We start from the raw sequence: 26,429 nt of genomic DNA, 5'->3' as shown, positions 1-26,429 counted from the left end.
CAATGGCGCGTAACGGCTTACGCGCGCAGAGGGTTGCGAAGCACCACACAAACAGCTAGTATATATATATATATATATATATATATATATATATATATATATATATATATATATATATATATACTAGCTGTTGGGGTGGCGCTGACACCACTTCCAATTTAAGGTAAATTTGGACTTCACGACATCAAGAAAATGCTCAAATTGTCTACGTTTAGAAGACAAGCGACAATGAGAATTCATATATAGAACGAGATAAATATTCTTGTTGAAACTTACGGAAGTTTGGGATTTCAAAGAAATAATAATGTAAATTTTATTGAAATTGCATATTGATATGAGCTATTGAAATGAGTCTTCTTCATATATTTTTCCGATTTCTCAGTTTAGTCGACACGCCCTAATTTACATTTAATGATTTGATAGTTTTTATCATACAGTGATTTTAACCAAAATTACTACTTTTGTAGTCTTTTTACTAAGTCAGTTCAAAAGTTATAAATTATACAACTATGTTTTTTGCTTTTTCGTTTTTTTGTAGGGGGGGGGGATTAAAGTGTTTTAAATCTGACGATTGAACATAAAAATCAAGAAACCTAGAGCCAAGTTTAGGATTTAGATAGGAGAGTAAATCCCCATTTCTTTGAATAGTCAGTATTTATTTATTATTGGGCGACTTCTATAAACAAAATAATGTGCATATAAATAAAGTGACACTTTAGAAATGAGAAAGTAAAAAAGAGCATGAATTATCATTCAGCACTTTGTTTTGTCTCATATTTTCCTCAAATACTTCTTGATGTGCAAAATTTGAATTTCTGCAAATGAAAAATTTGTATGAACAAAATTTATCTTTTTAAATCAAATTGTCATTTTTTGATAGCATCAACATTTTCAGATTGAATTTTCGCTGAGACTGACAACCAAATCCTTGAGCAATAAAGTATATAATAGTAATATTGGTTGCAACTATCTCTTGCATATAAATCTTGCAACCGATGATGAGTTGACGAACTTGGAAACTAGTTGCTACAATGAACTCATAGATGCTACCAAAGCTATCGCAAATTCGCTTAAAGTCACATCTATTCCGATTTTTAATATCGAGGTAAGTCTTTGAATAATCATTATCCTATGCTGCCGTTCTGAAAGAAGAGTGTGTGTTTTTTTTTGTTGTTTTTTTTTTACTATTATAATTTGCCTCTCTTAGACATAGTTTATTCTATCTTTTTGTCCTGGGAATGTGTTACAGTTTTTTAATCTCTTGTTATTTTTTTGAAACATTTTAGTGGGCTTTTAAATAACTGAATTCCTTATTATACCTTGAGGATGAAGTGTTTGCTTCGATTTTTTGTTGTTGTTGTAATTTACCTGTCTTAGAACTGTATTTTTTAGTCTTTTGTCTCAGAAATGTCCTCGAAATATCTATGCTTGTTGTGATTTTATTTTTAATTTTCGGTAAGTTTTTCAATTAATTAACATCTTACGCTGCTATTCTATAAGTAGGGCGTATATCTAAAAAAAAATTCATGTGCTAGAAATTTTTTTATCCTTCTTGTAATAAGTTTGTGTATGTTCGATTAAGTTTCTAAATTAGCGACTAAACTTTAATGCCTCTCTAAGGTAAGACCGGTGTCCTAAGAATTGTATTTTTAGTTTTTCTCTTGGAAATGTGTTAGAAATTGGGTGTTTCAAATGGAGTAGAAACCAAGTATACTGTATACTTCTATTCGTAACGCAAAAGTAGCTTCTCTAATTAATCAGCATCTTAGGCTGGCATATTTAGCGTTATAGGATATATTAATTTCTATTCCCTTAACTTGTTTATCTGAAAACGGTGTTTCTTACTCTTTCTGACTTAGGAATATATTAGAAATCAGACATATCAGTAATATTTATCACCTTATATGCATTCATTTCTAGCATTTAAAATTGTTTTCCAGTTAATCAATTTCCTTTGCTGCCCTTCCAAGAGTAAAATGTTTGTTTTAGTACTGTTTTTTTAATTGTCTTTTCTTAAGAATTTTTCATCATTTTGTATTCATTGCCATCGGAATGTGTTAGGAATTAGTAGTACTGCTGAATTTCATTAAATGGAATGCTATAAATACACCTTTAACACATACAAATAAGAAGTTAAGTTACATATTCTAAGTTTGACTGTTTTTTTGTCTTTTTAGTTGGGGATACCTTACCACACTGTTATGTACATATTTCACGCATACTATTTATAACATGATAGTGTTGAAAGGTTCAAACAATATAGACCCACATATAGAAAAATGAAGTGACTAGAATTGAACATTTACATCGACAAATAAGAAATTACGTTATACTTTTCTACTTCTGTTAGTTTTCTTAAGTTATGGAAAGCGATTCACACTGTTATATACATAAATTTTATATTTACCCATATATGCTAGTGTGCTGGTTGTATACTATTGATTACTCCCGATTGAATACTTGCTCACTTTATTCATTTTTCATTTTGAAAAATGTGTTTTGAACAAAATGTATATTAATGAAGAAGAATAGCTAGTAAGCTACCGAAAATATGCCATAACAAAACAAATCACAGTATGCAGGTAAACCAAATAAAAATCAAAATATTGCTCTAGAACAACCTTTCACAAGCAATTGGCCAACATAAAAACATGGCTAGTCATAAAGTAAAAGAGAAAATATATTTGACAATTTGATTTCCTCTATACCAATTGGTGGTCACATGAAGTATCATTGAAGCGTCTCTACTCGTCCCGAAGCAATGCTGCAGTAATTTTGTCTTGAAGATGGTGCTGTTTTCTTTTCTTTGCCAGCTATTTTTTACAGGAGAAGGTACGAAGCCTATTGCCCAAGCTACCTCCTTCATCCCAGTTTGTACATGATGTCACATCAATGGAGCCGATGACAGGAGAAGTTAAATGTTCAAATGCTCTATAAAATTCAGATCAAGTTAAAAATGCATGGCTGCTTTTAATGTTAAATGACCAATTAGTTCAGATCTGACACTTTTGTTAGTCATTCTAGGGGCTCGAATTATTTTACTGTTTTCTGAATGGGTAGGGGGAGAATCCATCGACGCAATTTGGATTCAAGATATTTTGGTCCAAAGATTATGTCAGTTGATGAAGCTGCATTTCCAAGACTTTTGAATTCAATTAAGTAAATATTACTTCGTAAATAGAATAATAAGGTGTGAGGGAATTATAACATCCTTCTTCTCAATAGTACCTACATAAAGGATATAGGAATGGTTGTGCTTAAACCTGGGTGCCATACAGGACAAAAAGGATGCATGCGAATTCTTGAGATGTTTCTACATGTGGTTTATGATTCTGCGAAAGGTTTTATTTCAAAGATCCGTATCTAAACAAATATTAGAGCTCAGTTAACAAACGATATAGCATATTATCCATTAATAGTGAGCTGTTTAAAAAAAAAATGCAAAATATCTAAAATTAATAAGAATTCCATGTATCCAGGTCAAAAAGCACGTATATTTACTAAAGTCCTGGCCGGGAGGACCCATCTCTTAGTGTTGGACAAAGACTCTAAGAAATTAAGGAGCTTTATAAATCTGTTTTTGTTGACAATGTCTCTAGATCTTATCGTTCAACCTGAAAACCATGCAGGAGAGGTTTACTGAAATCGAACATAACAAGACTAGGCATGACAAATTTCTTTCGAAGTTGGTTATACTTTTTGGTAGAGACTACCAAGCTAGAAACTTGGGATTTGCACTTAAGGTAATTGAACTATGCACAAAAGACTTAGAAAATACTTTTTGATATTTCCCCATAGAATCGTTCATCGTCTTGTTATTTGTATGACATAACCACTAATTGTATCAAGTCTCTCTTAAATCAAAAAGGCATGAATGTACTTTCAGTTTTACTTAAAATAAATCTAAAATATTGATTTTTGTCTTTTTTCAGGTACTTCGTAAAATTTCAAGAAGAATGCCTGAAACACTTGAAGACATGTTGGCAATAACTGACTCAACTCGAGTTGATTTGGAAATGCATGGTGATACCCTTCTAGAAATATCAAAGGCCTATAGTAAAAGAAAAATTTGTAAGTTTCTACCTAACCCATGCTCACTTGTTTTTTGCTCATTATTAATGTTTTACATTTTGTCAATTTAAAAAGAAAAGTCATTCTTTAAAGTTGACATACCATTGAACAAAATGAAAACGATTCAGCTAATATTGTATCCTAAGCAACAAAAGGCGACAAAAATTAGAATATACTTATAGATCTTAACCCACAATGCCAACTGACTTTTTTGCAATAAAAATTGCTGAGAGAAAAGAGAATACGAATTTCTTTCGAAATATTAAAAGAATTTAATGAAGCTCCTATTGGCTGCTCAAGTTTTTGATATTTTTTTGTTGTTATTTTTTTTAGCTGTGAAGTATCTTTATTGCTACAAATTGTCGAGGTATAAGCCTTTTATATTCTTTACATGTTCTGAGTTCTGAGTTCTTTATTTAAAAATTAATTTTATAAACAAAAAACTACTCCAAGACAATATCCCCCATAATGTTGCATGGCTGGGAAAGAACAGGGGAGAAAAAAAGTACAAACAAAATACAAAAGTCCAATCGCCCACCTTAATAATCCCCAAAAATGACAAGCGAGGCAGGAGGTAATACATGATTTCACCAACTCAATTAAATATCTGACTCAATCCAGCGACATCAATTCCATGGGAAACCGAAAAAAAAATTTATTTGCTCGCTAGAAATTCTTTAATATAATTTTTCAACATACCAAACGAGTGGTAGCTTCGTGCAAACTCTGGGAGCGTGTTCCAGATCCTGTTGCAAGCTGTCAGAGGGTTGAAGTCGGACCTCACTGATTTGAGTGAGAAGAATCTGTAAATTGTTGGAAGTGCATAGATTATAAGTCGATTGATCAGAAACATAGGACAGTTGGAAGATGGCCGTGCAATTGTAAAAAATTAATGAAGAACAAGAAAAAAAATATACAGAGATTTCAAATCAAGCAAGGGTTTAATTGAAGATCGGTTAGTTTCCTGAATAAGAGTCCTTGCTTTATCATAAAGTTTTGAAAGTGGCTACAGAGACGAGGGAAAAGTTGACATCCCAATAACAGAACAATATCAAACACAAGACTGAACTAGGCTGCAGAAGAAGATTCTAAGAATCGACTCTGTGGAAACATGTATTTGAGCTTTCTAAGGATTCTGAGACTCCTGGAGACTTTTATTTTAATCAGATCATTAGGGTATTTGAAGGAAAGATTTTCGTCAAGCAAGATGCCTATGAATCGAACGTAACGATCCTTAGGTTTACTTAGAGAACCTCTTTTTACGTGTATTTCATTTAGGTTAGGGCAAGCCTTTGAGACTCTGGAGAAAATAAGAAAACATTATTTTCCAATATTTAAGGCAGGATAAATTACATCAAACCACTGGATAACTCTTTCAAAAAGGGCCATCATCTTTGAAGCATGATCAGACTCAGTTCTACCAGTTGTTCCAAGAGTACTGTCATCAGCAAAAGCAATAAGCGGATCCAGTAGGGACGAACTCCTGTCACAATTAGTGACGGATACTGGTTGACAAAGACGACAGAAAATGGTTGATTTTAAATTTTTAATCTCATTTTTAAGGTCTTTGACGTAGATTGAAAAGAGTATCGGTCCTATGACAGATCCTTGTGAAACGTCAAATTCTATTCCAGAAGGGTTAGAAAAGTGCGAATCAACCGAGATGACTTGACCAGATAAGTATGATAGAAACCAAGAATAAGCAATCCCTCTTATACCAATATGGGACAGTTTCAAAAGAAGAATCTTGTGCATTAATGAGTCAAGTGCTTTTCGAACGTCGAGAAAAAGAGCAGATGGTATCAGCCCAGAATCAAGAGCTGAATGTAAATAGTTCAAGAGTTGCACGTGCATGCTCAGTTGAGTGCTTGGCCATAAAACCAAACTGAAAATCATGATAAAAGTGTTTAGAATTAAGAAAATCCAGAAGTCGAGTGAGCATAGCTTTTTCAAAAATTTTACTAAACACTGATAAAAGAGATATGGGACGATAATTTGCAGGATAATTCCTTGATCCACCTTTAAAAAGAATAATAGCACGATCACGCTTTCAAGCACTTGGGAAGACACCATTTTCAAAAGAAAGATTGGGAAGTTTCGTGGGGGCAGACATGATGACAGGAAGAATGAACTTGACAACCTTAGTTGGAATACGGTCTGGGCCAGAAGATGACCCTGAAGCCATTGACAATCCTGTTTCAGCTTCAGATTTTCTGTTTCTTTATCCGCTTCAGAGGCAGGTTCCAATGGCATTGATTTAGGACAAGGTGGTCCAAGGTAAGACCTAAAATCAGGTAGAGAAGAAGAAGGACTTATAGAAGAGGCTGTAGTTTCGCCAATATTAGCAAAATAGGAAATAAACGTATCTTGAACTTTTAGCTCACCCTCTACATTTTTGCCGTCAATTGCTACACTTGAAGGAAGAGAAGGAGGGAGGAAAGATAGCCTGATAACAGAATTGGTTACTTGCCATGAATTCCCAATGTCTTTACCGCAATGCGAGAATTTTCTATAATAAAATAACGATTTATCCTTTCGGCAAAGTGAATGGTAAACTCTTCTATAATCTTTGAAAAATTGAAGCCGAGTATCATGTGAGAATGACTTAGAGGACCTATAAGCCTTCTAAATATTGTTTTTCTTCCTTCAACTTTTAAGGAGTCCATGAGTCATCCAAGGATTCAAAGGGGCTGTTCTTTTCGATGCCATGTATCACATGAATCCAAGGTAACTTCTTTGAAAGAATTATAAAACGAATTCAACAAAGAATCTATATCATATTAATTTTCATAAATATTCCACGAACGACCCGCCAACTATAATCTAAGAATATGCAAACCCTGATCAATAAATTTTAAAGAGGAAACATCAGGCAACGAATCGGAAAATCATAAATGGAAAAAACATGAAAATGGATTTAGATATCACTCGTCAATACAAAATTTTGCACCAAGGTCAACAATGAAAAAATGTTATCAAGCAAAGAAGCGGTAGTGTTAGTTATGCGAGTTGGAATGCATACAGAAGGCAATGTTCCACAAGTGAGCATTTTTGAAAGAAAATAAAAGGACAAGAATGACCTCCGGTCACATAAATTAAGGTTGAAGTAATCCGTAACGACAAGTTCACATAAATGAAGTTGGATTATTTCCAAAACCTCATCAAGAATCTGAAGGGAAGAAGGAACAGATCCACTAGGACACCCTATAAGTTTCACTATTTTCTTTATTTTGGAAATATACAATTATCTGTGAATAGTAGTTTTGAAAACCGTGTAGAATTTTTTTGTATTTAATAAAAATCTGAAGAAACGACAAATATGCCCCCTTCCCCCGATTTCTCATAAACTGACCTAGCTGGTTTAAGCCATTTTTGCTTTCCTTTGAGTTTTCGCAAATGCACACAAAGCATAACAATTTAATACGCTGAACAATGGTCAGTGTAGCGCAGGTACCGATCACCTGATTTTCGACCTTTGGCCAAAAGAGGCATGCGTGGTTTGAACAAATCCCCGACGTATCATGAATCTCCTCCCAAAATTTCTTCAGGTACCCATTTCGAAATAGGTTGACTCTGGCTGAGCTTGCTGAGTATCTTTGCTGATCCCCGTATTGGACCAAATTGTCATCGTATTAGTAGCTGTGTCCTCTTGCACCCGCCGCACAATTTTGAATAGTACCGCGTCCCCCTCCCCCATTTTAACAAAAATTTGCAGGCTAAATTTAAATAAAATTATCGTTTATTAATGAAATTCTCCGTATATTTAAATCTGACTTTTCTTACTTTAGCCTCTGGTAAATTATTGGTTGTCTCATCACAATTTATTGCTTCTGATTCTTGCTTAATTACTGGCCACTCTTATGGCAACTCTAACGTTTTCGATGTCTTCAACACAGTATCACACAATTAATTCTAACACAAGTACAGTTTTTTTTAAGAAATATGTCAGGGTTGAATTTTTTTCACATCTTGGGGTTCTTGGAGCAGCTCAATGGGTTCTAACTAATCGCAACTTTTGGTTTTTATTGCTACTTGTTTTATTTTCAAGGAATGGAGATGAAGATAATTGAAAAATTAAATTTCAAGAATTGCGGAACAATTATAACTGTTATATTATTTATTAAAATTTTCCCTTCAGAAATTTTTGCCCAGGGCAAGTGTTCCTTCCCTTAAACTGCCTCTGTGCCATTGACATCAAGAGTCGGTTCCCTGTCGTACAGACGAAGAATTTAAGTCTAGTCTGCTAACCACTTGGCAAGGATCGATTGATCCTTGACGTCAATAGCTCTTTATATATTCTTTTTTTTTCAGTAATAATGGCTGAAAGAGAAGAGAGGAGAATCTCAATGGGTAACCCCAAGACTAACCAATCAAAAATGATATTTACGTTCCATGACTCTGACAGTGACCAAGAATGGCAGTCGGCAACTGCTTCGGGTCCGTCACCAAGTGCACAATCATATGGAAATAACAGCCAAGCTTTAAAAAGAAAATCCACAAGTAAAAGAGGTAACTTCAAGCGTTGGCGTGGAAAGGGCGGAGGAGAGTGAGTGTGTCTTCTTAGTTTTTATTTTAGCATCTTTCCTTGACCAATGAAGTATTAAATCATAACACATAAATCATAAAAAAGCAAAAATTCGCTTCGATAAAAATAAGAATTTTCGGAATCCCATAAAATTTCAAAAAAGTAATAAGAAACATCAAGAAAATGGGTGTAAGGCAAGTGGAATTTGCAGAAGAATTTTGTATTTCGGGTGTTTTGCTTGAATAATCAACATTGTGCCTTCAAAAAATGAAGAATAATTAAACAGGATTAAAACAACGAGAAACTAAAGAATTTCTAGGTTGCGGAAAATACATTTTGATAAAAAACAGTTTGGGTGCCGTATTTGCCTAACTGAACAGGAAAACTAAAAGTAAGTAAAACAAGACATTTAATAAAGCTACTCCGGTCCAATCTGGAAATTAACAGAAAATAATTTATAATCCAGCACTTAATTCTGGACTAGCTCAGTGCCAGTTTTGGATTATTTCCCTATTTGGCTCAACAATGTTTGCAATTACGAATTTTTCTCACAAAAGTAGATAAAATTGACATCTCTTGGGAAAGAATAGAAAAAATAAACTTGTCGTTCATTCAAGAAAATCATTTTTGCAGTACTCCAAAAAATAAACGGGAGGAAAATGATTTGCCAATTAAACAAAACAACAGACAATTCCAGCTTGAAGCAAAGACATCAACTACATATGGACGTTAAAATGAAGGATAGAAAAAAATAAAGTAATGTTTTTAAAATCATTGCAAGGCACCAAACGAATGACATTTTCTAGCCAAATCAGGTAAAGTATTCCAGGCAGACTGACTGACATTCAGGGGTTGAAATCTGATCAGACTCATCGACTGAATTGAACTCAAATATTATCATGATTACGAAGATAGTATTTAGTACGGTCGGAGACATAAGTGGATCTAGTTTTAAGGGCCGCAGGAACGTCACAGGGTAATTGAAGAATAACCAAAGACACGCATGAAACAATAATTTCTCGATTAATTTAATTTCAATTTCAATTTTTCGACTTTTTTTCATTATTAGTGAATAAAATCTTAGGAATGGGTCTATTGAGTCGTTAAATTGTAAAAATTTGTTCAGCAAAATATAACCTAAATTATTTGATAAGTAGGAGTCTGTTACTGGCTGACTTCCTTTTTCTCTGGTACCTTATTGTATTTTGTTTATTCTCATTATTATTAATGGAAAACTATAGTAAGTTACTAAAAGTTTTTCAGATGATTTTCAGTCGTTACTGGTAACTGCTACGGAAAAGCAGTAGAGGCCACATTTTGCAAAAATTTATAGTAAGATTTTGCCAATTGTCAAGAGTTTTTCAGCATAGAATAACTTGCAAAACTAGGAAGAATTTATGAAATTCTTTATGTCTCCTTGAGTTTTAATGGACTATAGGTGAAAATAGCCTAGCTCTATTTAATGACAAAACTATATTTTTAGGTGCCAGTGATCGGTACACCATCGAAGTATAACGTTAACTAGGAATTTGTATTGTTCAGTCGTTGGGGAGGAATGCTGTGATTATTCAGTCAAAATTATAGACCATTATAGTAAACAAGGGCATCAGTTGACAAAATGTGGGGGAATGTAGGCCAAATGGATTTTAAAAAATCTAACAGAGATAATTTTTTTTTTCTTCGTTGACTTTTTTAAGTAAAAATTCAAAATATTTGCGTAATCCTAAATTTTCTTTTCTACTATAATTAAAACAGTACTTATGTTCCAGTGTGAATAGGAAAATTTCAGTGTGAAGAGATCCAAGTAAAATCTCGTAAGTTAGGCTACTTAGGGCAATAAACATCCAGCATTATACCGTAATGATATACTTTAAAGGGTAAAATTTCGTGGGTCAATGGATCAAGGTTATCGGATGTCCAAAAATGTAGCAGCAGAAATCAGACCTGAATTGAAAGACGAATGTAGAAAATTTAAAAGAGTAACTTAAGCATGCTCAGTTCAATGCTATATCCAAAAGCAACACTGAAAAACTATGAAAAAATTTTTTAATCTCTAAAAAGAAAAGCTAACGAGTGAAGGATACATTTTTCAAAATTTTGCTAAATACAAACAATAATGTCATAGGTCAATTTTTGCTTGACCATTCTGAGTTCCATCCTTTGTAAAAGAATTGCTTGACCTCGGTTGTGTGAACTGGAAAATTTGCATTCTCAAATGACATATTTAAAAATCTTTTGATAGGTGAGACGATTAAAAAAAAAAAAAAAAAAATTTATCACCACGGTTGGTAAATAATCAGAACCCGAAGAAACTGACTTTTTTTAAGAATTAAATAAAAAGCAAGTTTTTTCAAAGGAAAGTTAGAAGCAACATTAAAACTTAAAACGAATAGAAATCATTACATGTATGATGGGGTTGCCTCCTCCTCAACAACTCGCTTTTTACGCGGATTCTTTTTTAATACTTTAAAAAAAAGCTTTTTATTGTTCCAATTAAAAGAATATAAGTGTCTCAGAAGTCGTTCTTAAAGAATTAGGGCAAAATTTAAACTTAGCGTAAAGAACGAGGTGTTGAATAAGAGGCAACCCCCTTCATATACGTAATAATCTCTGATAGTTTTAAGTTTTAATGTTGCTCCTTATTTTCAGTTGAAAGAACCTATTTTTTATTTAATTTCTGATTGTTTTTTAAATAATCCCTGGAAATCTGGCCCCACCTTCATGGAGAAATATCCTCCCCATGGATATATCCTCCATGCAATGCAATCCCGGTGAAAATTTACCCAGGAAATTACCCTTAACAACTCCACTCGTAAATTTGAGATGGACATGAGAAAGCAAGAAATATAAAAAGAATTTTGTATAGAAATTCTTGCAAATTTCCCCAGTGTATAATTCCTTTTAACAAGTTCACCCCCTGGAAACTTCCCTCTTGATGGAAAATTCACCCGTGAAAAAAAAAAGCAGAAAATTTGTCATCCCACCCTTAAACGTATGCATGCTTCCCAATAACAAATACTACCCGTAAACAATTGGCAATTCTTAGAACCTAAAGACCTTTCCCCTGTGACCATGGGGTCTTGTTATATCCAAAGGCATAGTTACTGGGCCTTTCAACTATGATGATTAAAATGGCTATCTCAAAATTGTAATCGGACGATTTGGGGGGTAAAAAAAGGATGGGAAGGGGGCAGTTGCCATCCAGTATTTTTGGTCACTTAACAGTGTAACTAGAAATTCTATTTTCCGTTTCAATGAGCCCTCTTACGGTATTCTAGGATCACTGGGTCGATACGATCACCCCTAGGAAAAAAATAAACACGTATCCCTGATCTTTCTTCTGACAAAAAAATTGCAAAATTACACGTTTTTGCAGACAGAAGCTTGAAACCTCTATAATAAGGTCCTCTGATACGATGAATCTGATGATGTAATTTTGATTAAGATTCTATGACTTTTAGGGGGTGTTTTCTTTTTTAGAAATGAGGCAAATTTTTCTCAGGCTCGTAACCTTTGGTGGGTAAAACTAAACTTAATGAAACTTATATATTTGAAATCAGCATAAAAATCCAATTCTTTTGATGTATTTATTGGTATCAAAGTTCCGTTTTTAGAGTTTCGGTTACTATTGAGCCGGGTCGCTCCTTACTTACAGTTTGTTACCGCTAAGCGTTTGATTGACAAATGTCGTTTTCTTGTTCATAGTAACAGGCACCATGGCCGTAAATTTCAAGCAAGTTGAACTAAGATACAACTTGAAATATGGCATAGAAAAAATTATGCTTACTTAAGAAGCAATTGTTTGTTTGTTTTTTTTACATTTGTAAAATATGTAAAATCCTGTGGATCCTAAGTTTACCCTAAACAGTCGAACCCTCAGCCATCAAGCCTTGATTTTTGGGTCGTTTTGTAGATCTTATACCGATAAATCATCCCAAAGATTCTCAAGTTTGTAGTTATGTGGAATGATTTTTAGCAATAATTCTTAGTATTCAAGATTTCCTCCTTTCTCATTGGCTTAACCACTCCTTGAGGGGTTTGCCAGAATATCATTAAGAATGTTGACATCTCCTTAGCATTGCGACCAGATTTAAAAGGAAGTTGAAAACATGTATAATTGGCAACAACACCTTGAGGCAATATCATATTTAACACTTCATAGCATTTTTTAGGTTACAAAGCTGTTACAAAGCAGATAACATTATTGGCCTTTAAAAGTAAAGAAAAACCGATTGTAGGCCTATAAAATGTATGAACATTATTTTTAAAAAGAACATTATTCTTAAAAACACATCATTTTAAATATTATTGGCCTTTAAAAGTAAAGAAACATCGATTGTAGGCCTATAAAATGTATGAATCTTATTTTTAAAAAGAAAATTATTCTTAAAAACACATCATTTTAAACATTATTGGCCTTTAAAAGTAAAGAAACGCCGATTGTAGACCTATAAAATATATGAACATTACTTTAAAAAAGAATATTATTCTTAAAAACACATCATTTTAAACATTATTGGCCTTTAAAAGTAAAGAAACATCGATTGTAGGCCTATAAAATGTATGAATATCTTTTCTAAAAAGAACGTTATTCTTTAAAACACATTATTTTAAACATTATTGGCTCTTAAAAGTAAAGAAACGCCGATTGTAGGCCTATAAAATATACGAACATTATTTTTCTTTTTAATCTAAAGTTGTAGGATATTTGTCAATTTTAGTTCCACGGGATCTCATTTCATTACTAATAGTGCCGTATCTTAGAATATTTTGGTTTTCCCCATCATCTCATATAGTTGACAATTTATAGGCTCGTTCATAAATGATTGATTACCCCGGTTTGGAACCGGGGTAATCATATACTTTGCTTTATGGAGTAATTCATATACTACTAAATTAATGTCGTTTAAAGTAATATGTTCTTGAAGGTACATAATAAACATTTGGCAACCTTGCCCTGGGGTCATAAATACAAGTAAGGGAGGAAGGAAACCCCTAGGGGCATTTAATAAATTTTTGAAACTACTTATATTTATATACTATTCGTCAAAAACAAGAGCTAAGAGCTCATATCGCACTTGTGACGAGGTCAAGAGGAGCCAAGAGCTCATATGATAGGACCTGTAGTAACATTCTAAGAATCAATAGATTTCTTTAAAAGGAAAATCAGAGGCTTAATGCCGGTCGGGATTTAAAATAAGAGCTCTGAGTCAAGAGGTCCTTCTAAATATCAAAATTCATGAAGATCCGATCACCCACTCGTAAGTTAAAAATACCTCAATTTTTCTAATTTTTCCTTTCCCTTCAGCCCCCCTAGATGGTCGAATCGGGGAAAACAACTGTAACGAGTCAATTAGTGCAGCTCCCTGACATGCCTAACAATTTTCATCGTCCTATTACGTCCAGAAGCACTAAACTCACCAAAGCGCTGAACCACACCACCTAAATCCCCCAAAGAAAGCGGATCCAGTCCGGTTACATCAATTACGTATCTACTATGTTTATAAGCGTTTTCCAAGATTTCCGGTTTCCCCCTCCAACTCCCCCCTCCCCCCCCCCCCAATGTCAACAGATCTGGTTGGGATTTGAAAGAAGAGCTCTGAGACATGATTTTTTCCTAATTATCAAATTGTATTAAGATCCGGTCACCCATTCTTAAGTTAAAAACACCTCAATTTTTCTAATTTTCCCAAATTAACAACTTCCAGCTCCCCCAAAGAGAACGGATCTGTACCAATAATGTTAATCTCGTATCTATAGCTTGTGCTTATTCTTCCCATCAAGTTTCATCTCGATCTCTCCACTCTAAGCGTTTTCCAAGATTTCCGGTTTCCAAGGTTTCTGTTTTTCCCTTCAGCCCTCTATGTCCTTGGATCCAATTCTAATTGAAAATGGATTATCTGAGACATAAGATTCTTCTCCATATCAAGTTTCATTAAGATCCGATCACCCATTCGTAAGATACCTCGATTTTCACGTTTTCCAAGAATTCCAGTTTCCCCCTCCAGCTCCCTTCAATGTCATCGGATCTGGTTGGGATTTAAAATGATAGTTTTAAAGCACAAGATCCTTCTAGATATCAAATTTCATTAAGATCGGAACACCCGTTCGCAAGTTACAAATACCTCATTTTTTTTCTAATTTTACCAAATTACCCTCCTCCCCCCCAACTCCACCAAAGAGAGTGGATCCGAGCCGGTTATGTCAGTCACCTATCTTGGACTTGTGCTTAATCTTTCCACCAAGTTTCATCCTGATCTCTCCGCTTTAAGCGTTTCCAATATTTCCTGCCCCCCCCCCCCCAAATGACACTGGATCTGGTAGGGATTTAAAATGAGAGATCTGGGTTTCGAGATCCTTCTAAATATGAAATTTCATTAAGGTGCGATCACTCTTTCATAAGTTAAAATACTTAATTTTATCTAATTTTTTAGAATTACCCCCCCTCCCCAACTCCCCCAAAGAGAGCAGATCCGTTCCAGCTATCACAATCCCGTTTCTAGGACTTGTACTTATTTTTACCACCAAGTTTCATCCCGACCCTTATACTCCAAGCGTTTTCCAAGATTTTAGGTCTCCCCCCAACTTCCTCTTCACCGGATCCGGTCGAGATTTAAAATAAGAGCTCCGAGACATGATATCCTTCCAAATATCAAATTTCAATAAGATCCAATCTCTCCTTCGTAAGTTGAAAATACCTTATTTTTTTAATTTTTCAGTATTAACCCTCCTCCTCCCAACTCCCCTAAAGAGAGCAGATCGGTTCCAGTTACGTCAATCTTATATCTAGGACTTAAGATTATTTTTACCACCAAGTTTCATTCCGATCCCCCCACTCTAAGCGTTTTCCATGATTTTAGGTTTCAGCTCCCATCTTCCCGCCAATGTCACCAGATCCGGTGGGAATTCAAAATAAGAGCTATGAGACACGATATCCTTCCAAACATCAAATTTCATTGATATCTGATGACTTTCCTAAGTTAAAAATACCTCATTTTTTCTAATTTTTCAGAGTTAACCCTCCCCTCCCAACTCCCCCAAAGAGAGCGAATCCAGTCCGGTTACGTCAATCACGTATCTGCGATATTTGCTTATTCTACCCACCAAGTTTCATCCCGATCTCTTCAATCTAATCATTTTCCAAGATTTTTGGTTTCCCCCTCCACCTCCGCCTACTCTCACCGGATCTGGTTGGGATTTGTAATAAGAGTGTTGAAGCATAATATCCTTCTAAATATCGAGTTTCATTAAGATTTGATTACCCGTCCATAAATTACAAATACCTCATTTTTAATTTTTCCGAATTACCCCCCCCCCCCCAACTCTCCCAAAGAGTGCGGATCCGGTCCAGTTATGTCAGTCACGTATCTTGGATGTGTGCTTATTCTTGCCACCAAATTTCATCCTGACCTCTCAACTCTGAGTGTTTTCCAAGATTGCTGATACCCCCCCCTCTCCCACAACTCTCCCCAATGAAACTGGATTCATCCAGATCTAAAGTGAAAGATCTGAGTTGCAAGATCCTTCTAAATATGAGATTTCATTAAGATTCGATCACTCCTTCGTAACTTAAAAACACCTCATTTGTTCAAATTAACCGTCACTCCACTCCCCCCCCCCCACACAGACGGTCGAATCGGATAAATGAATATTTCTAATTTAATCTTGTCTGGTACTGATTTTTCTCATTTTTCAGAATTAACCCTCCCCCCAACTTCTCCAAAGAGAGCGGACCCGTTCCGAATATGTCAATCACGTATCTAGGATTTGTGCTCATTTTTATCGCCAAGTTTCATCCCGCTCTTTTTTTTCGAATTAACCTTCTCCCCACTCCCCCCAGATGATCGAATTTGGGAAACGACTATTTCTAATTTAATCTAGTCTGGTTCCTGATACGCTTGCCAAATCTCATCGTCCTAGCTTATCTCAAAGTGCCTAAACTAGTAAAACAGGGAAAGACAGACAGACAGACCGACAGAATTTATTATCACTATATGTCACTTCGTAAATACAAAGTGCCACAAAAACTTGTTAATACCACAGAAACTTACGAAAATTTTTCTAAGACCTTTTAAGCCCTGAAAGCAAGAGAAAAATTATGGTCTAATTCGGTGTCTTCAAGTATCGCCCCGATTTACGAACAATTAGCTACAACTGAAGCCCAGCTGGAGAAAATAAAAAGTCATCTGTTGGAAAATATAACCAATCAAACAGTTCGTGGTAACGAACTGTAGTAAGAAGCGACCCGGCTCAATAGCAACCGAAACTCTATAAAATGGAATTTTGATACCAATAGTTACTCTATAAAATGGAATTTTGATACCAATAGTTACTCTATAAAATGGAATTTTGATACCAATAGTTACATCAAAAGAATCGCATTTTATTGTTGATTTTAAATATATAAGTTTCATCAAGACCAGTTATAGGCCTACCCATCGAAAGTTACGAGCCTGAGAAAATTTGCCTCATTTTAGAAAATAGGGGAAAACACCCCCTAAAAGTCATAGAATCTTAACGTAGAACCTTATTGTTACCTTATTGTTCCCGTTACCTTATTATAGAAGTTTCAAGCTCCTATCTACAAATATGTGGAATTTCGCTTTTTTTTGCCAGAAGACAGATCACGGATGCGTTTTTATTTGTTTGTTTTTTCCCTGGGGTGATCTTATCGACTGAGTGGTCCTAGAGTGTCGCAAAAAGGCTCATTCCAACGGAAATTAAAAGTTCTAGTGCCCTTTTTAAGCGAACGAAAAATTGGAGGGCACCTAGGCCCCCTCTCACGCTCATTTTTTCCCAAAGGTCTCCGGATCAAAATTATGAGATAGCCATTTTATTCACCATAGTCGAAAAACCTAATGACTATGTCTTTAGGGACGACTCACTCCCCCGCAGTCACCGTGGGAGGGGCTTTAAGTCACAAAATTTGACCTGTGTATACATATAGTAATGGTTACTGGGAAGTGTACAGACGTTTTCAGGGAGATTTTTTTTGGTTTAGGGGGAGAGTCGAGGGGGGGGTTACTTGGTAGGATATTTCCATGGAGAAACTTCTCATGGTGGAAGAGAATTTCAATGAAGGGGACGCAGGATTTTCTAGCATTATTTGAAAAAACAACGAAAAAGTAAATATGAAAAGTTTTTTTCTACTGAAAGTAAGGAGCAGCATTAAATTAAACGAACAAAAATTATTACGCATATGAGGGGTTTACCTTCTCGTTATACCTCACTCTTTACGCTACAAGTATTTTTAGTAATTTCAACTATTTATTCTACGGCCTTTGTGATTCAGAGGTCATTCTTAAGGAATTGCGACAAAATCTAAGCTTTAGTGTAAAGAGCGAGGTATCGACGAGGGTTTAACCCCCTAATATACGTAATAAAAACATACTAATATAGAAGTTCGTTACGTAAGTTAATTCGTAAGTTACGTATATTTTTTACCAATGAAGACGTTTGTAAAAAAATAAAAGTTCTAGTTGCTTTTTCAATCAATCAAAATCTTGGAGGGCAACTAGGCCTAATCCCTCGCTCCTTTTTCTCAAAATCTTCTGATTAATTGCAACTAATTAATATACAAGTTTCGTTTTAATTATTTATGTGCGGAGAGCCAAGATCAAAACATGCAGTAATTCAAAAACGTCCAGAAATTAAATAAAAAAACAAGTTTTTTAAATGAAAGTAAGGAGCAACAACAAAACTTAAAACGAACAGAAATTGCTCAGTATATGGTAGGAGTTTTTCCTCCTCAACGCCTCGCTCTTTACGCTAAAGTTTCTTACTGTTTTAAAATAGAGTTAAGAGAAGAGTCAAACTTTAGCGTAAAGAGCGGGGCGTTGAGGAGGAAAAGCCCCTTTCATATACGGAGTAATTTCTGTTCGTTTTAAGTTTTAATGCTGCTCCTTACTTTCATTTACTTTCAGTTACTGAAAAGTTCAATGACCCAAATTAATTGAACAAAGAAGGTACTGAACTGATAATCAGCCAGGTTTATGATTCAATCACGCTCGAGTTTAATCCAAAGTTTGCAAAAATTGAGCAGACTCTACTAGGTAGTCTGAGATTTCAAATTGAAAATTTGGAGGAGAGAATTGGTCGAATAGAAAAAAAGCTTGATAATTAAGTTCAAGAGTCCATGCTTGATAGCCTTGTATTTCATGGGGTAAAGTAGTTTCCTGGTGTAGACACTCATACGACAATATCTAACATTATAGATAGCAAAATGTCTTTGCTGGGCCCTTTACTTTATTTAGTTTACGTGAACATGATGCGCGTTTATCTAAAGGATACATATATTACTAACATTATTGCTAACAAAATTTCCAAAATCCGCAGATAATTTGATAGCAAAAGCTCGTATTACTCTCAAAAGATTAGAGATGTTTACAAATGTAAGTTTCCTGTGTGTGAATGTAAAGAAAAATTTTTACTGACATTCTTTAGAGTGGGTGATTCTGTTGATGTAAGTAGTAAAGTTCTATTGTGAAAAGCCTATTTTACAAGTTATATCACTGCGGTACCTCGGTTTCCATAATGCTTCTAATCTATCGTAGAAGCATCATATCTCCACCATTATCTCAACCAAACTTGCACGTGGAGTTGGCATCGTCAAAAGATTGAAGCATATTCTGCCGGAAAGTATTCTTCGCACGATATATTTTGCAATAATCTACGTTTAGTCTGGAGAAGTAATTTTTATGTTAATTACAAGCTAAATGCTTTCTCATAGTTTTGATCGGACGATTTTGCTAAAAAAAAAGGGGGATGGGAGAGGAGGCCTAGTTACCTCCCAATTTTTGGTTACTTAAAAGACAATTAGATTTGTTTTATTTTTTTTACAAACGTTTTTGTTAGTAACAAACATACGTACATTACGAATTAACTTATGTAACGAACTTATATATTTGTGTATTTATATTACGTATATGAGGGGGTTTGCCCCCTCATCAATCCCTCGTTCTTTACACTAAAGCTTGAATTTTGTCCCAAATCTTTCAGAATGATCCCTGAATCACAAAGGCCGTAGAATAACTAGTTAGAGTTACTGAAAATACTTTAGCGTAAAGAGCAAAGTATTGTGGAAGAGACGAACCCCCTTATATAAGTAATATTTTATGTTCGTTTTTAAGTTTTAATGTTTATCATTACTTCCAGTAAAAAAAATCTCATTGTCTTTTTTTAAATGATGCTAAAAAGTCCTGCGACCCCTTCATGGAAATTCTCTTCCCTTATGAAAAATTGCTCCATGGAAAGATCCTCCCACGTAACCTGCCCCCCCGACCCACCCTAACCCCAACACAAAAAGTCCCCCTGGAAACGTCTGTACACTTCATAATTAACAACTACTATGTGTAAACAATGGTCAAAGCTTAAGTTGCCACCCCTCCCCCGGGAACTGTGGTGAATTTAGTCATCCACAAAGACATAGTTATTAGGTTTTTGACTAAGTTAAACAGAATGGCTATCTCAAAATTTTGATCCGGTGACCTTGGAGAAAAATGTGCGTTGGAGGGGGCCTCGGTGCCCTCCAATTTTTTGGGCACTTAAAAAGGACACTAGAACTTTTAATTTACGTTAGAATGAACCCTCTTGTGACATACTAGGACAACCAGGTCGATACGATCACCCCTGAGGAAAAAACAACAACAAAAAAACAAAAAATACGTACCCGTTATCTGTCTTCTGGCAAAAATACAAAATTCCACCTTTTTTATGATAGGGGCTTGAAACTTCTACAGCAAGGTTCTCGGATACGCTGACTCTGATGGTGTGATTTTGTTAGAGTCTGTGACTTTTAGTGGGTATTTCCGCCTACTTTCTAAAATAAGGCATAGTTTCTTAGGCTCGTAACCTTTGACCGGTAAGACTAAACTTGATGAAACTTATATATTTAAAATCAGCATCAAAATGCAATTCTTTTGATGTAACTGTTTGTACCAAAACTTCGGTTTTTAGAGTTTTGGTGACTAGTGAGCCTGGTTGCTCCTTACTGCAGTTTGTTACCACGAACTGTTTGAAAATGTAACTTGTAAATGAATAAAAGTAATATATTCTACTATAACGTTGAGATAGAACTTACCAATGTCTCAGGTTTTCCTGTCCCTTATCTGTTCTCGTTTTTTTTTCTGCCCATTGTGAAAATTCAAATGCTAAACTGTTATCAAACAGTTCGTGGTAACGAACTGTAGTAAGGATTGATCCGGCTCAATAGTAACCAAAACTCTAAAAAATTGAATTTTGATATCAATAGCTACATCAAAAGAATCGCATTTTAATGCTGATTTTAAATATATAAGTTTCATCAAGTTTAGTCTTACCCATCAAAAGTTACGAGCCTGAGAAAATTTGCCTTATTTAGGAAAATAGGGGGAAACACCCCCTAAAAGTCGTAGGATCTTAACGACAATGACACCATCAGATTCATCGTATCAGAGAACCCTACTGTAGAAGTTTCAAGCTCCTATCTACAAAAATGTGGAATTTTGTATTTTTTGCCAGAAGACAAATCACGGGTGCGTGTTTATTTGTTTGTTTTTTTTCCCAGGGGTCATCGTATCGACCAAGTGGTGCTAGAATGTAGCAAGAGGGCTCATTCTAACGGAAATGAAAAGTTCTAGTGCCCTTTTTAAGTGACCCAAAAAATTGGAGGGCACCTAGGCCCCCTCCCACGCTCATTTTTTCTCCAAAATCAACGGATCGAAATTTTGAGATAGCCATTTTGTTCTGCATAGTCAAAAACCATAATAACTATGTCTTTGGGAATGACTTATTCCCCCACAGTCCCTGGGGGAGGGGCTGCAAGTTACAAACTTCGGCCAGTGCTTACATATAATAATGGTTACTGGGAAGTGTACAGCGTTTTCAGGGATTTTTTTTTTTTTTGGTTTTGGGGGTGGGGTTGAGGGAAAGGAGCTATGTGGGAGGATCTTTCCTTGGAGAAATATGTCATGGGGGACCAGAAATTCAATGAAAAGGGCGCAGGATTTTCTAAAATTACTATAAAAAAACAATGAAAAATAAACATGGAAAAGTTTTTTCAATTGAAAGCAAGGAGTAGCATTGAAACTTAAAACGAACAGAGATTATTACGAATATGAGGGGTTCTAGAAACACTTTAGCATAAAGAGCGAGGTATTTAGGAGATAAATACCTCGCTCTTTATGCTATAGTATTTTTAGTAATTTCAACTATTTACTCTACGGCCTCTCAGATTCAGGGGTCATTCTTAAAGAATTGGGACAGAACTTACAGTTTAGTGCAAAGAGCGAGGTATTAACGAGGGTACTAACCCCCTCATATACATAATACAAATTTAAGAATATAAAAGTTTGTTACGTAAGCTAATTCTTAAGTTACGTATATTTTTTACTAATAAAAACATTCGTTAAAAATTAAAATTTATAGTTGCCTTTTTATGTAACCAAAAATTGTAGGGCAACTAGGCTTTCCCCACCCCTTATTTCTCAAAATCGTCTGATCAAAACTAAGAGAAAGCCATTTAGCCAAAAAAGGAATTAATATGCAAATTTCATTTTAATAATTTATGTGTGGAGAGCCAAAATCAAACATGCATTAATTCAAAAACGTTCAGGAATTACATAAAAAAACTAGCTTTTTTAACTGAAAGTAAGGAGCGACATTAAAACTTAAAACGAACAGAAATTACTCCGTATATGAAATGGGTTGTCCCCTTCGCAATCCCTTGCTCTTTACGCTAAAGTTTGACTCTTTGCCAAAATTCTGCTTTTTAAAACAATGGTAAAATGTCTTCAAAAGGCTGACGCTCAGAACGTGTTTCGTACAATAATCAGTTTTAGTTAAAGGGTATCAGCAAGTATGATATTTCTGTAGACACTGCGGATCCAACTAGGTCCTGATCAGTTACTACGAAGCATCCTGACTGAAGGGATTTTCAATTTGTGAAACTCTGTTCGCAGAATCACTGACCGGGAGGTAAAGTTTACTTTGAATATGTGTTTTTGTCTGGGAAAGGGTTTGAGACAACTGAATGGTTGTGGCAAATTCTTTAAAATTTCACTGGAAAATCCTTTAGGAATTATCTATAATAGACGTTAATTTTGCTATCATAGCCCAGTCAGAGCTGGAGGAGAGGAACGATTGACTTTGTAAGCTGGGCAAGACCAAATACAATTAAAGGACTGTATCACTTTGCTTAATTGTTTCTATATTCAGCAGGAGATAGGTCGAGATATTCACCAAAAATCCAATTTTTACAAATCTCACACTCTAAGATTGATGATCCTTCTTAGGAATAAATAAAAAAAAACAAGTATTTTTAACTGAAAGTAAGGAGCGACATTAAAACTTAAAACGAACAAACATTACTCCAAATATGAACGGGGCAATTCCCTCCTCAACGCCCCGCTCTTTACGCTAAAGTTTGACTCTTTCTTTCAACTCTACTTTCTAAAACAGTAAAAAACTTTAACGTAAAGAGCAGGGCGTTGAGGAGGGAACAGCCCCTTCTATATACGGAGTAATTTCTGTTCGTTTTAAGTTTTAATGTAACTCCTTACTTTCAATTAAAAACACTTGTTTTTTTTTATTTCTGAACGTTTTTGAATTAATGCATGTTTTGATTCCGGCTCTCCGCACATGAACAATTAAAACAAAATTCGCACATTAATTAATTTTTTGGCTAAATGGCTTTCTCACAGATTTGGTCGGACGCTTTTGAACAAAAAAAAAGGAGCAGGGGAGTAGGCCTAGTTACCCACCAATTTTTTGGTTACTTAAAAAGGCAACTAGAACTTTTTTTTTGAGCGTTTTTATTAGTTAAAATATGTATAACTTACGAATTAACTTACGTAACGAACTTCTATATCCGTATGTATTTATTACATATATGAGAGGGTACGCCCCCTCGTCAATACCTTGCTCTTTACACTAAAGCTTAAATTTCGTCTCAATTACTTAAGAATGACCCCTGATTCACAAAGGCCGTAGAATAAATAACTGAAATTAATAAAATTACTTTAGTGTTAAGAGCGAGTTATTAGGAGAAGGTGAACCCCTCGTGTGCGTAATAATTTCTGTACGTTTTAAGTTTTAATGCTGCTCCTTACTTTCAGTTGAAAAAACTTTTTCATATTTATTTTCTCAATGTTTTTTTTTAAATGCTAAAAAATCCTGCGTCCCTTCATGGAAATTCTCTTCCCCCATGACAAATTCCTCATGGATATTTTCTCCTGCGTAAACCCCTCCCCCAACCAAAAAGTCCCCCTCAGAGTGTCTTTACACTTCCCAATACCCATTACTATATGTAAACACTGGTCAAAGTTTGCAGCCCCTCCCAAAGGGACTGTGGGGGAATAAGTTGTCCCAAAAGAAATAGTTATTAGGCTTTTCGACTAATGGCTATCTCAGAATTTCGATCTGGTAGCTATTGGAAAAATATGAGCGTGGGAGGGGGCCTAGGTGCCCTCCAATTTTTTGGTCACTTAAAAAGGGCACTAGAACTTTTAATTTACGTTAGAATGAGCCCTCTTGCAATATTCTAGGACCACTGGGTCGATACGATCACCCCTGGGGAAAAAAACTAATAAACACGCATCCGTGATCTGTCTTGTGGTAAAAAATACAAAATCCTACATTTTTATAGATAGGAGCTTGAAACTTTTACCGCCGGGTTCTCTGTGACGCTGAATCTGGTAGTGTGACTTTCGTTAAGATTCATTTACTTTTGAAGGGTGTTTCCCTGTATTTTCTAAAATAAGGTAAATTTTCTCAGGTTCGCAACTTTTGATGGGTAAGAATAAACTTGATGAAACATACTATTAAGCCGGGTCGCTCCTTAGTACAGTTGGTTACCACGAACTGTTTGATTGAGCTGAGCATGCTGCACACCTATCATGGCATTTAAATGGGCTGATATGTTTTCCCTTTGACTTGCTGTTTATAATAATTCTAGCTAGACCCGGTTTATTTAAAACTAAATTTTGGTAGGGTAGGTGCTAGGCTCACTATCTCGTTAATTTAAATAATTTTTTCGTATTTTTTCTTAGATTAATTAATATTAGAGATATTCTCTGCGCTACCACAGGACTTAGAAATTCACTAAAGGATAATGAAATCAAAAATTTGAAAGACACGCTAGAAATAACTTCACCTATTTAGCATACATAATGCATTACATAATCAGTGGAAATATGTCCTGGTTTTTCACCCCATTTGTCAGTATTAATTTTTATTTATTGCAGATAATTAATTCTGACAGTAGCTACTGGAGCAAAGTTAAGAAGATTTCAAATCCAAAGTAAAAACTTTGCTCGGTAAATTCTGCAACTATTGATGTGTCATTTAACTAGCGTAAACCACTCAGTCACACCAACAAGTATTTATTTTTTTAAACATGTTTACTAGAATCAAGGTATTATTTTATTATTCTTTTCACTTGATGACAATATTTGGGAAATGCTTCTTACGTACTATTTTAAGGTTTTAATAGCTAAACGCACTTTCTGGAGCACAAATTTATCTTCGGGCTTCCAATATATTTTCAATTATGAAAAATTGAAAAACTGTTTCGTCAGAATTTAATCCGCTAAACTTAGTGTATTTTACAGTTCATTCGCTGGATCAAGTGGGTTTGACTATCCTAAATTAAAACTTGGAGCCAGTGGTGGATCTCAAAGAGGTAGATCAAGGTCGAGCATGGTATCTCAGATGCTCATTCCTTCAAATCCAGCTTCAGGTGTGCCAATAAAGAAACCAGGCTACCTCAGTAAAAAACGGGTCATAAACTTGTGAATGGTTTTACCCCGACCTATTTTTTTTCGTTTGTCATGATTTTTTCTTATTATATGTATTTGAGCAAATAAATGGTATCATATACTTATTAAACCTATTTTTTATTGCTTGAGTTGTTTTGCTATCAAAGTTTGATGATTTTTTTTTTTTTTTGCTTCATAGATTCGTGTGGATAGTTTGGTTTGTCCACAGAGTTTAATTGAACACTATTCCACAATGTAAACAATTGCTGGTTCTGAATTCAAACCTATTTTCTAGTGAAAGCAAGTGTTTTACAAAGCCCGCATAACAACAAAACTTGATTTTGTTTGCAAGAAAATTCTTAAGTCAAGAATCATTGAGGAGGGACTCAAATTCCTGGAATCAAGCAGACGCAGCCGAGTTTATTTCTCGTTGTGTTTGTTGATTTATTTACTAGGCTCACTGAACGTCTTCCAAAGCCCAAGCACTGGTCTTACATTTTCTACCAGAACAAATTCGTCCAATTAAAAAATGAGAATTATTATAGATTTTCTTTCTGAGGGAGACGGAATTGCAATAGATCATCTAGGTCAGGGGAAATAATTCTACTTGAATTATAGAACTTTGTTTTAAATCATATTTGAAGATTGTTTTTCAGAAGAAAGAAGTACTGTCAAAGGGCATCGAAGGGGGGCACTGTTCTCCTTCAGTGATCAATTATCCATAATAAAAAAAAAGTCCAAACCTCCCTTATAGCTAAGGCCACTAAGAACTTAAGGCCTTATTATTATTATTTTTATTATTATTATTATTATTATTTATTGGAAAACCCGTCTTACAAAGAAAAAAGAAGACGGAGCAATAAACGAAAGAAAAAAAAAGAAGAAATACACAATGAGTGCGAAAACAAACAGTTAAAAAAAAACACAACAAAAGGATCTTAACTACTGGACCAATACTGATGCCCAGGGATGGTTCAACTTCGGCAAACAGGAACTATAAGCGCGAAAATAAACCATAAATTAGTAACAATTTTAAAAATTACTGCACGATATAAGGTCATTACACAGACATACAAAAATACAGTTTTGAACAAGAAGGA

At 34.9% G+C, this 26,429-nt stretch overlaps 2 protein-coding genes across 7 annotated transcripts in view; one reads left to right on the top strand and one right to left on the bottom strand.

Annotated features, from left to right (window-relative positions):
• The first annotated feature begins 657 nt into the window (after positions 1-657).
• LOC136029583 (uncharacterized) lies at positions 658-25,473 on the top strand. Its single transcript, XM_065708077.1, has 4 exons — positions 658-1,105; positions 3,933-4,071; positions 8,383-8,617; positions 25,183-25,473. Exons 2-4 carry the CDS (start codon positions 3,957-3,959, stop codon positions 25,364-25,366), a joined length of 534 nt encoding a protein of 177 aa, XP_065564149.1. The 5' UTR covers positions 658-1,105; positions 3,933-3,956; the 3' UTR covers positions 25,367-25,473.
• LOC136029581 (uncharacterized) overlaps positions 2,668-26,429 on the bottom strand; it is a 79,477-nt gene continuing 55,715 nt past the window's right edge. For 3 of the 6 annotated variants that reach the window (XR_010618082.1, XR_010618078.1, XR_010618081.1), the window contains one exon: positions 2,668-2,931. Coding sequence is in view for 1 of the 6 variants with exons in the window: in XM_065708076.1 (XP_065564148.1) it covers positions 5,392-6,324 (933 nt within the window). In the remaining 5 variants the exon portion in view is untranslated. Of the gene's footprint in view, positions 2,932-3,308; positions 3,333-4,770; positions 7,958-9,934; positions 10,791-26,429 lie in introns of those variants that run through there. The other 3 variants (XM_065708076.1, XR_010618080.1, XR_010618079.1) reach the window with 3 other exon arrangements.

The sequence above is a fragment of the Artemia franciscana genome, chromosome 7, assembly GCF_032884065.1.
Source record: "Artemia franciscana chromosome 7, ASM3288406v1, whole genome shotgun sequence".
Taxonomy (NCBI): Eukaryota; Metazoa; Arthropoda; class Branchiopoda; order Anostraca; family Artemiidae; genus Artemia; species Artemia franciscana.
This window is presented reverse-complemented; position numbering and strand designations above follow the sequence as displayed.